Source organism: Dermacentor andersoni, chromosome 9, assembly GCF_023375885.2.
Source record: "Dermacentor andersoni chromosome 9, qqDerAnde1_hic_scaffold, whole genome shotgun sequence".
Classification (NCBI taxonomy): domain Eukaryota; kingdom Metazoa; phylum Arthropoda; class Arachnida; order Ixodida; family Ixodidae; genus Dermacentor; species Dermacentor andersoni.
In genome coordinates, this window is record NC_092822.1 from 47,192,300 (window position 1) to 47,204,987 (window position 12,688).

The window sequence follows — 12,688 nt, forward strand, 5'->3', positions numbered from 1 at the left end:
CTGGCAGAGCACGCGTATGCGCGAGCAGACGACGCAGCATAGTTTTACGTCACTATTTTTTGTGGCCCACATGACCAATCCATGTTACGTTTCCTCCTCTGTGACGTCATAGCATCCCCCGGAGCCCAGAAACCGAAACCGAAATCGCTCGTTATAATAATGCTATTATAAAATTATTTATCGGATATATACGAGAACCTCTGTGTGTATCGTGCTCCCTGAAGCATGACGCAACGTTTGAATCAACAAACGCATGAACGAAAATTTTGATGTCTCCACCCCTTTAAGTCCTTTTCAAAAATTTTCCTGGCAAATATATTCCTTAAGACACATCACATCGCCCTCATTCCAGAGTGTTGCCAAGATTCGAGAACAGGTTTTTCGGGGCCCCTTTAACTAATTTGCCATTTGCACCCCTACAAGACCGCATGGCGGCAGCTGATAAGCAACAGCGCTCACCTGCATCTCAGACAGGCCGAGACGACGGAGCTCAGCATTCACTCCTTTCTCGTTGCTCCGCTTTGACTCGAGGCTGTCCTCATTGTCCCCGTCTAAGGTCTCAGAGTCCTGGAGTGAGCAAATGCAAGCCCATGAAAACTAGACAGTTGCGGGTTCATACCAATCTCGCAATGCTCTTACTGGCCATGAAACCTCAAAGAGAGAGAGAGAGAGCTCTTAAAGGGTTCCTGAAACGGTTTTTGTTATATGCCTAGACATAGAGGGCATCTCTCGAAGAATGCTTTCTCACAAGAATTTTGCATCAGCACGCCGTAATAACACAGGTACGAGTGGTTAAACATTCCGACCCCCTCAAGCCGCTGCACACCCCTCAACATTTATACCGTGTGGCCGTCGCTATGTTCCAGCTCCTTCAAGCAGCGACGTCAGTGTTTTTTGAATTTGGGTGATTCGAACTGTGTTCCCACATCTCTTTTTTATGCAGTTCTTATTGTTAAGCCTGGGCTACATGGAGTAAAGTTTAAAGACGAACTGCACGCGGCGGCACTACACACAATGTTTGTTGGCTTCTTTTCTTTTTTAGTGCTACATGAAGTGAAAAGAGATGGATGCCACCGTGGGCGTTTGCCAATCGTAAATGCAATGTACAAATTAAAATGCAGCTGGTTCCAGTATTTTCTTCGTTTGATAATCCCTTGATAATATGAAAATATCTATTACATAGATTTTTGATTGTCGCTATGTGACACACGCAAGATTTCTTTGTAGCCGTCAGCAGAAAATAAAAGTGCTGCCACTAACTTGTGAATGTGGTGAAATGAACTGTTAATAATTTTGTCAGTACTCTACAATTCTACTTTAAAAAAAAAAGGGAATGAAGGCACGGATACAAAAAAAATAAAGTAAGCAAATCGGGAAGCGAACCCACATTTTCAGTGTGGGAGGCGGGAACAATACCACTACACCGATGTGGTAGCTTTCTGACGGACGTCATGACACGTTGTAAAGCACATTCAATTTCCTTCGCAACAATTTTTTGCCGGATCTCCGCTTCTTACGTTATCTGGTTAAATTATATACAAAACTTGGCTCTCTGATGAATGTGTAATACAGCGCAGGTGCCATTGATGTTCTTGCCGCTAAAGAAGCCATCGTTGCTCCTATTTTCATGTCACAACCCCACCGCGTCCCATCAGCTGCCCACTTTCAGAGCAACAGCAGACGATCTACATTCTCAGACGAAAGTGGGCCATTGGTGTTAAGAAACGCCTGGCTTTATTACATTTGTGTACTTATTTTTAAGGGTACACAAAGAACAGTTACTACACATACGTAAGCTATTAAGAATAACCTTAATGCAGCGGCATGTTTGAAGCATTCCCGATGACACAACATGGGTAGCCATCGGATAGCTTGGCCAAATGACATCAGATATATGTATATCTATCGGGGGAGCAAAGCGTCGCTGCTATCAGTAGCAATGCACATTTTAAGTACCATATGATAAATTACACGCTTTATGCGGAGTGCTGTGTCTATGATCAGAAGGACCTACCCTAACAACTTAGTATGTTTGTACAAAATGGTCAAAATAGTTTCAGGGTCTCTAACTAAAGGCCGAGGTTTTTGTTGACGTGCTAAGGAACGCTGACATGAAACTCTGCATAGGAAAAGGAAAGGAAATTGAAAGACTGTAGGGTAGGGTGGGAAAAAACAAAAAGAAATATAAAATGATCAAGTAAACCTGATAATGGTATTTACAGGTGAGACGATAGAGAAAAATACAGGCTTTTCTATACCTTAAAGTGAACTTTCTGTAAAGCTTTTTGAGAAGGACAGCTACTGAGAGATATTGGAACAATAAATACAAGGCCCTCTGCTGCTTTGTTGAACTGCAGGTCATAGAACCTAGGATGCCACGTAATGTTAGCTAGACACTTAGAAGTCCTTTGTCCAAGCACCGTTACAGGCTAGCTCTTGTTCCCAAATCACTTGCAAGGCCGGTATCAAACATGACTTGAAAATACTGCTCTGTTCAACACAAATGTTGATGTTCCTCTAACTTCACACCTTGAGGAATGTGTTCAGAAACTGTTAGTGCAGCTCTACTAATGTCTACTGCACACGCAATCTTTTTTTATTTTAAGCAATACTCAAGCACCATAATTTGCAAAAAAACATGGGCACAATGAAACAGATTCTTTATAACTGCTGTCAAAGCTGCTTCCCTTCCAATGGAACAATGACTTTGTGGACATAAACTTTAAAAGATCAAGAATGTCCACACTGAGTAAAGCTTGCAATGGTTTGAACCATTAGAGCCACTAGAACAGGCCGTCAATTTTTCTTGGCAGAGGCGAGAAGCTTGCGTATTCCTGCTGCTGCATTCTGTTGGCCTGTTGGTTGGACACGCAATACAAGTACCAGGGGACAGGGGCACGAGAAGGCGACACGACATGGCGACGCAGTATAGCACCACGTTGTGTCGCCTTCGACCCCACACGAATTGCCAAGCTAAGAAGTTGTGCAACCACATTGTGGTTAGCAAGATCAGCTGAATGGGCACGGCGAATTTAGGCAGGCCAGCATGCGATTTCCCGTTTACTTTTCAACACATGTTAAAGTTGGAAGCTGACACTCACGTTGCCACCAGGAGGCATGCTGTTGTGATGGTGGCTGGCTGAGCTGCGGAGGTAGTGGTGGAAAGCGGTCGGGTCCTTTTTGTTACCGGCACCCGACTGGTTCGTAGGTGACTGTTGCGAGACGAGAGAACACAGTGTCACAGTCAGTTGAGACACACGTGGCTGCAAGCAACGACCCAAGCATGGGCCTCGGAGACTTTCAGCCTCTCCGTGTACATTTTGACATCTACGGAACACCGCAGATGAAGATATGAGCAGCCAAGCTGGTGACAATAGCTTACGTTGCCCAAGTTTATATAAACTCAAAGAGCCATCAGTGCTATGATCACTCCTATTCTAATTAGCTGCTGGCATATAGCGTTGGAAGCAGCATAATCATTAACACACAGTGGTGGCTCTGTTTTTTTCCCCGACAAGAATTCTAACCCGCACTTACAACAAACATTTCTAATGTGCAGCTGGACACCATGTCAGAGGCTGGCACTGCCAATGTGTCTGCTGCCGCCCATGTCTACAGTATTCTGTGAAGAGTAATGCACATGCGGGCAAGTAAAAAATTAGAGGGAGAGCGATTCCTTGGGTTTAACTTTCCAAAGAAACACCTTGCCTGTGATAGGCACTGTACCAGGCTGCGGACTCATTTTGACCACCTGCCATCCTTTCTTTCATTCCACTCCCATTAGTATGTATAAACATATGTGTAAATAAGTAGACAAGTTATGGTCATATTGCCCAACTGAGGATTGAGCTTGCAACCCTCTCCTCAGCAGCAGATTACTGTAGCCGTTGAGCCAATGTAGCAGGCAAGTTAGCACAACTTCACGAAATCTTAATAACCTAGCCCTTCGACTGCCCCTCAAGGAACTGACTGACAGTTCGCAGTAAGAAAAATTTGTAATAACCGTTTCCATTGTCAGCAAAAACCCTACTGCCCACACAAAAACTGTCATAATGTAGTGATTCCATTTGCTTTATTTTATTCCTTTCTTATACCCCCCGTTCACAGCCAACAAATCGTGTTGACAGTGCAGGCGGAGCGCTGCTTGAACCATTAATGAAGAGCAAAAAGCAATAGCACTGGAATAGACCTGTTACATGTTACATAATCCCGGGCCAGATGACAGCGAGGAAGCGACGACAGACCTTGCTGAAGTCTGGCAGGCTTGACGTTAGTATCCATGTCTGGTTGAGGTTGCCATAGATACACTTGCGACGGCGGGTGCTCCGTCGCACCATGCTGTCATCGTCCTCGTTCATGTCGTCATCTGTTGAGACAGCCACATTATTGGGTGGCGGTGGCGGTTCACGGCGTCGCAACGAGGAGTGTGCACGGCCGTTGGGCAGCAGGTGGTTTTGGTGAACGTGCCCCCTTACCGACTGCGTCAGGCGCGCTGCAAGACAGAGAAAAGCTGGCAATTAGAACAAAAGGTCGCCGGCATAGGCCGATATTAGCTCATGCACACTGACTAATATTTTCACGGGCTGTATACTCACTCGTGGACTTGCACTCCTCGGCAATCCCTCCCATTCCTACTCACTTCAACTGACATTCACCAACACTCACTTGCCTTCATAGTCACTTCCATTCACGTGTGCTCTCGCGTTAATATTTGCGTCAACTATTACTTACCGGCACTTGCACATATTCACGCCCACTCACACTTGGCGACAGTCACTCACGACCACTCAAAATCACCCACTTTTGTTCATACGCGCATGAGCCCACACTCACTCCCATTCACGTTCACTCTCTCTTTCTTCGTCATTCACTAACGCTTGATCTCGCACCTGTGAAACATGCGTGAATTTAGTACAAGTCAGTGCTCTCATGGGTATGCCAACCTATACTCGGAACACGCCTGGTTAACTGATGCATTGACTCGTTAGTTGACTATCCGCTTGTTTGTCGCATTCCAGAGCTACACCAGAGACCATCTGTCGAAATGTGGCAGGCCAATAAGACTAACAATTATCTAAGCATACTTACAAAGCACACTAACAAATCTAAGCATACTTAGATTTCCTTTTTGTCTGTATACCTGCTTTCATATAGTTTGCGTTACGTTTCATTACTTTGTCTGAGCGTGCATCTGACATGTAGCATAATGAGTTTTGCAAGGGTAGCCAATATTTTTGCTCTGCACTTATGTTCCTGCCAAGTTGAAGTTATGTGCCAAGTTGAAGGGACAGCGGACTTCTTCAGGCCATTTTGTGGCTATTGGTCCACAGCCCTCACTATCTATACGCTTTGTTTTGTTAGTCCAAGACCACAATGAATTACCACAGTGAAAGTTTACAGAATTAAGACCCTATGTTCTGAATTTGGCCAATTTGTTAACAAAAGCAAGTTACCGCACATATGGCAGGCATTTTCAACTCATTGATAATTGCTTATTGATATTTTTGAAAATAACTGCGGATTACTGAGTTTACTGATATTTTCGAAAAGAATTGTTGTAATCATGGCAAACCTAAACGCAATGAAGGAATACTATTTTATGTCGCCATAAAGGTGTTCTAGCAGAAATAATCGTGACATACACATTCAGCAGTTTATTGTGGGTTCGACACTTTTAAACATTCTCTTTATCGCAACTTTACATGGATGTGAAATGCCTTGGCAGGTAGGGGATGTTACTGTAAAGAACCTTCAACTCCCTTTTTTTGAAACACAAATAATAGAAACAACAGCCATTCTGCCATTTCTTTCTACTCTGACACCTCATTATACACCAGACAAGGATGCTGTTGATATTACATTTAAGAGCCTGGCACTCCCAAAAATCCCTTGGACTGTTTTCTACAATGCAACAGTGAAACAGAGTTACCAAAAACGAAAGGGAGACGGTATCATGCAAGCACTCCAAACAGCCTGCAAATGCATCTTCAAGGAAATGGTGAGGTGGAAAAACTGAAGTTCAACTTTAATGAGGACTTGCCTGAAGATTCGTCGTCGGAGAACTTCAACCTTCGAGATGATCGCCTTTTGTCTTCATCGTCAACGGACTCCTAGAATAAACATAAAAATAAATAGTTTTTAGAACTGAGCTGCCCTCATGCTACTAACGATATGTTAGCACCATTGTACAATATAAATGTTTGCATGCATATCAAAAGCTTCAAGGGGCAAAATATTTTCCAAGATTCTTTGGCATGTTAACCAGAACCTAGTTCTAGAAGTAAAGCCAGCCAACCTTGAAAGCGTCATAAGGTCGCTCCACAAAGGAGCATGCATGTTTGGCACTTGATACTACATTAACATACATAGCATACATTAGCGTATTAGCATGCAAAACAGACTGCACTCACAAAATTAAGTAAAACAAATATGTAGAAGCAATGCACAAGTAACATGCATCAGTTTTCACTTTAGACAATACAAAAATGAAAAACAGATGACTAGACACTACAGTCAAATCACTGTCAAGTTAATCCATTTATAGAATCTCTGAACAAGTTACTACAGCTTACTTGAAGCTTCTATGGATCATGTCACTGCAAAAAATAACTTGTCTAAGGCATATCAGCATATCTATCAAGAGCAGATTGTGAGGTGAACAGACAATAAAAGAACTTATGGATCGGTTTCAGGCTAAGCATACCTTGAATGTGGTGTACTGAATATTTTCCACTACCAAATATTTTCTATTTTAGGAATTAACCTGTTACCATGAAATCAATGAAATTGTAGTTTTCAAAATTATTTGTCAGTCTGCACTGATTTAAGTTCCACATCGCCTATTTAAAAAGTGCATATGACAATAGCAGTAAAATTTTAGGATTAAGCATCAATAAGGAAAAGACTCCTCTTTCACGGGATTAACTGCTTCTTCGACAGCAATGCTGAAAATATGAACACAACACCGAGCACTTCTAAATTATAGGAAGACAAGACCCGAACAATACAAGTCCACCAAGGTCTGTTCAAATATAAAAGCTGGGTAAAATATCACCGATTCCACAAATTTGCCTAATAAGAAGCAAAAATCCCACTGCAGTCGTGAGCCTACGATTACGATTGAGAAGCTTGAATCGCGATGCATGAATTGCGACAGACTTGATCCAGATTATGCAGTCACAATCAAAAATGCCCATCACGCAGCGGCAATTGATCCACATTCGGGTGTGCCCATGTGACATGGGTATGAAATACATCAACTTAGAATTTCTTGAGTCTTACATGCCAAAACCACGATCTGATCATGAGGCATGCCATTGTGAGGGACTCCGGATATATTTTGACCATCTGGGTTTCTTTAAAGTGCACCTAAATCTAAATACGACGTGTGTGTGTGTGTTTGCATTTTGCCTCAATCAAGATACAGTCGCTGTGGCCGGGATTGAACTTCAGACCTTGAGCTCTCAGCAGCACAAACATATAACCACTAAGCTACCGCGGCGAGTTGCATAAAACAGATGCTGCCAAGCATGTTCATGAGGCAACATGGCAGACAGAGCACGCAGAGGCAAAAAATGGAAGGCCAGACATTTACACTCCACTGCTAGGCGAACATGTGCATCCGTCATGGCATTCACATGTGAACTATTCAACCTACAGGCATTTTCTTTCTGTAAGTGATCCCAGAAAAAAAAAAAAAAAAGCAACAGACGTTTGCTGCTCATCGTATGTCCTTTCAGCTGCGCTGCGGCAACATAGGCCTTAAGCCATCATTTCAGATACATTTTTCTGGTCGCACGCATCTTTTGACCACAGAAAGCTTCAGACTTTACATGAATGGCAATCAACCTCTCCCAATAAATGTGTGTCATTTGGTCATTTGCAGAGATGTACTTTTGAGATGTTGAAACGCGAGAAGCATGCCTCTTTAAGGTTACACGCATACGGAGCTCAGTGTTTTAAATGGGATACTTGGGAGTGCATGGCTTTCGGCACTTTCTGCACGGGTACACCATGGGTGGTAGGGACACAGAGCTGATGCATTGTGGTACACAATAGAAGACAGCCTCTGTGACGCATTGTGACTGCACTTGCGCCTACAGCGATCACCCAGCACTCACCAGTGCTGCAAAAATAAAGTGGCAGCTGCAAATGAAGTGGCAGCTGCCACGCATTCTGAGTATCACATTTCAATCACCAAGTACCGTACAGTTAAACTATTTTGCAATAAAATCATAGGTGTTCAAACCGCAATATTTTTAACTGAATAGTGAACATTTCCAATTTCTAGATAATGTGAACTTTCTAGACAAAATATGAAGCTTGCACATAGTTCATTAGATGAAAAAAAAAAAAAAAGAAGAGGGGGCTGCTATAAATTATTTCATACTTGTAAATATGCATCAAACAAAAATGCCATTACCTGAGTATCAGGCCAACTGAGAAGCTATTAAATTAGAAACAATTGAAAGTAAATTGTATAAGGTGCACCAATGACAATAATAAAACAAAGTATCAGCATGTCGCGCAATGCACATAGTAGAGTTCTGTTTGCTGTAAGAGCAGTGCATATAATAAAGGATCCAAACATGACGAGATTGGTCACATAATCAATTGCTTTGCCTAAATCAAGAATACAAATTCTTAATCAATGTAAAGGCAAGGCTGAATGGCTGCAAATCTGAGAATAAGCATTATTTCCATGTGTTCGCTCAGGGATTGGCATGTCTGTGCAACCACCGCAGCTCTCCTGCAGTAGTATACCATGAAAGTTTCCGCATGAATCAGTCATTTCGCCCTGTAGACTGCAACAACCATTGTCATGCCTTATTGTATTCGAACAGAAACAAATATCTGGAAATCTCAAATCACAAACTTTTTAATCAAACATTAAGAGCTATACTGCTCATATTTGAAATTTCACATATTCACACATCACCAAATGGCATTCATTTCACCTAGACATTTAAAAAAATGAGGCACACAAACCAGAACTGCCCAAGGAACTTCGTTTAGGACAAAAGATCATTGAAGGAGCACAAGAAGAATAAAGGAGATGTGCGTGAACCGAAATTGGTTAGATGAACTAAATTGTTAGCATCAAGAATGCTGTCATGAGGCTCTAGCGTAGAGAACACGGATCTTACTCTAAGGGACGTCAGAGGAGCTTCAAGCTATTTTGAAGTAATCATCTTCAATAGATATCTGTACGGCTGGGTGAAACAATCAGAAAGACAATATCTCCATCCGAGCTTCAAAATGAAGCTGTCTCATTTTTAAACTTGGCTGGAGAGACCTCTTCCCAAAATTTCCTTTTACAAGATTCTTGCAATCCTGGTGCCCTATATATATATATATAAAAAAGGACTAAACGAAAGAGTCCATGCTATCAACGAAAAATGCCAATGGTGCGAGAGGTGGCACTAAGCTGGCTGTTGGAGAATGCTCCAGCGCCAGCTAGAGCAAGGCTGCAGTCATCCCCGCACAGAGTTGGCTCGAGTAAGCACACCTCCGAATTCACTCGATCCACACCAGTCTTTTCATTCCTTACTTCACCAAACCCGAAAGACAAGCAGTTCACGTGCAAGCCTCACAGACAGTTTCTTTCCAACACCTTCCAAATCACTTTTGATACTTTTTCAAGCCGAACAATTGCATGCTGCGTTTATTTTTTACCAAACATCAGAAATGCTTTCTTAAATTGGATGCGGCTGCTGATACGCTTTCACCATCTTGCAAATATACTTTTGGTACTGTTTTATTCCATCAGTAACATGCCACTTTACCCGGCATCAAAAATGCTCTCTCAGTGTGGAACAAGCTGCCAAGTATGCTACCAAAAGCTCGAATATGTGTGACGCTTCCTTTTTTTTCTATTGCATCTCTCTGATGGCACTCTCCTACGCAATAAATTTCTTTTTGCTTTTACACTCTGCGCGTCCCCATTCTGTCACACCTGCAAAGCATTTACCACCTGGCATGATTTCATGCAGCAAAGCAGCACCGGTTACGAACAGTGTCTGCAAGGACAGTGCCTACAGACCACCTAGTAGATTTCACTTAAGCACACAAAAAGGACCTGCGAGTTCCACCTACAAGTTGACCATCGGTAAGCTAAGCTCTAACCCCTTGTTCATACACCTGGACGAGCTAATGATTTATTTTACACGTCTGCGCGGTTATGCCATAGAACAGCAACAAATTTGTGCGTCTACGACAAGTTCTGGTGCTGAAGCTGCATAACCAGAATAAAAACACGCCTAGGACGCGGAATGGAGCTTAAAATTATGGCCAGCTGGAGTTAATCATAGTGCAGAAGTGCTCAATTATGTGTGATAACATAGCGTCATGGTAACCGTTCGCAGCAAGCTGAAATGTGGACAGCTGTCCTTGCAGCTACTAACTTCGTTTAGCTGCGAGCCGAAAGTTGTTTCGATCAATGTCAAAGATGGAAAAGGAAAAAAAAACGCCTCACTCAAGTGATTATCTCAAACAAGTTAAACGCCTCGACAAATGCATGAAAGTAGTTATCGCAGCACGCTAGCGACCCGACGAGGCAGGTCGGTGCTGAACAAATCAACTGTCGTACCGGCGTTTGTAGAAAAAATGAGTGGAAATTCTACTGACAATAAACAAAAAATGCATTTAATTAGACCCGTATAAGGGAGATAAGACACTGACCTGAAGGGTCGAAGGCGCAGGAAAGTGAACATAGAACTTTCCAACGCAAAGCGGCTAAAAACTAGAAGCATACCGACCGCACATGCATCGCTCGGGCAGCACCCCGAACGGTATAAGAAAAAAATCCTCCCCGCGAATTAAGTCACGGTGGCTTAAAGAAACGTTAAACTCTAGCGTTGCTCGAACACTCTGTCCTAAGTTTAATTACAAATGCTCTCGCTGCTCCGTTCGCGACGGGGAAAAAAAAAAAAAAATTAATTGAATGACGCAGAGTTGACGTCTGACCTACAGTGACCCCACCGCCCCCGCTCCAGCGCGACGACCGGCAGTGACCACGTGATTCGAGCGAAAGAAACACGCAAGCAGATGCCCGCCATGTGACTTCCCCGAAAAATGTAAACAGTGGGCGAAGGTCGGGTCGCGACCGTCGAAAGAACTGCGAAAAGCCGCACGATGTGCACCGTTTAAACGCGATCAAATCGAGGCAGCCGTCGAAATGAGCGTCCCTACTCCTAAACGCCAGCGGCCGCTTGCAGTTTGTGGCCTTGAGACAATTTCACGGCAGGGGGGTTTCCCGAGCCGACAATCATGACTCGGGCCGTCCGGCATGACGCAAGTAACCAAACTCGGTCAAGCCAAACTGTGCTCCTACGTGACAAGACGATGGCGCGTCGCAGTTAAGACAAGCAGGTTTAAAGCAATACGCACCCATTTTTCGACTTTGTCAGCTGAACATCTGACCAAGCGCGCGGAGAAATACGTAATCAGCGAAAAAGGACGGCAGCGGGCGGGCATTCCTTGTGACCCGGTCAGCTGTAACGGCGTCTCCTAGGTGCATTAACGCGGTAGGTATATAAAAAAGCATACACTACAGTAAGATTACTGAGTTTTAGAGCAACGGGTAAAGTCAACAACACCCATTCTTCGCGAAGAAGCGGTCTTTCCGCTAGCGCCGCTCAAATTCCTCATCGCCGATATGCCCGCAAAAAACGTACCCGATGGGCACGGCGTTTGCGATTCTTTACAAAGCTGAGAACATCCGCGCCGTCGCAGCACAGCGTCCGTTGTGACTCTAGACAGACGTGCCAGCGTTGGAAAACTATGCGTTGATAGCGGAAAAAACGCGGTTCTCCTCGACGATGTCGTTAGGGCTAGCGTCGTCTTTCTTGCCTTCCAATCACTCCACCAACCATTGTTCCCGGCCGCGCTTCAGACTCACCTCTGAATTGTGCGATTCGGTGACCTCGGCCTTCGTAGATCTCCGTGTAGCGATCCTCGGCGGAGGTTCCGCCGCGGAGGACTTGTTTCTCGTCTTAACCATGTCGCTCGATGTTCAACTCGCCGAACGAAGCATAACCAGCGAGACGCGGGCAAATTCCGCCTAGGCCTAACGATTCCCGCGGAGTCGGCGGACCGGAGGGAAAACTTTCCGCTCGCTTCCGCGTAGAATCGTGCTGCTCTCACGCGCTCTTCGTCACAATATCTCCGCGATGCACACACAAACAACACGATGCTTTCGTTCCGAACAGCCACCAAGCCACCTTCACAACACCTCGCAGTACTAAACCAACCGACCTCCGACGACTGCGCGCCTGACGACTGCCGCCTTCGGCTGAAACCGATGCGCGCGGGCGGCGTTGAAAATTGGCGCGTTTTCGGAACAATCAGCTGATCGCCGCAAAAATTGGTTTGCCTGTACGCATGTTTATAATTTTCTATCATTAAAATGTCGAAGTGAAGCGAGGGCAATTTTTTTTTCTCCTCATGTTCAGCGTTTCACCTTGCGGTGCGTGTCACGAGAAGACAATTAAAGATCTTGGCGAAAGCAAAAGAAACGCATCGTGGTCCGTGGTGGCGCCATTTTTTTCTTCCAGTTTTGATATGCAACCTGCTAGTTTTCGCACGCTTGGAAAATAAAATAAAGCACGAAGCTCTCGCGAGTCACGCGAACGTCTCCCAAGTCTATTTTGGTTGCACCTATTGTTTGCAACGGGCACTAAATCCACGA

At 44.1% G+C, this 12,688-nt stretch overlaps 1 protein-coding gene across 1 annotated transcript in view; it reads right to left on the bottom strand.

Moving 5' to 3' along the window:
• LOC126527997 (ATPase family AAA domain-containing protein 2-like) overlaps window positions 1-12,580 on the bottom strand; it is a 67,186-nt gene extending 54,606 nt beyond the window's left edge. Inside the window, exons 1-5 of the mRNA XM_050175838.3 lie at window positions 11,900-12,580; window positions 6,041-6,110; window positions 4,245-4,492; window positions 3,102-3,212; window positions 460-567 (exon numbers count right to left, since the gene is read on the bottom strand). Of these exons, the coding sequence (XP_050031795.1) occupies window positions 460-567; window positions 3,102-3,212; window positions 4,245-4,492; window positions 6,041-6,110; window positions 11,900-12,001 (639 nt within the window). The 5' untranslated portion in view covers window positions 12,002-12,580. The remainder of the gene's footprint in view (window positions 1-459; window positions 568-3,101; window positions 3,213-4,244; window positions 4,493-6,040; window positions 6,111-11,899) is intronic.
• Between the last annotated feature and the right edge of the window lie 108 nt (window positions 12,581-12,688).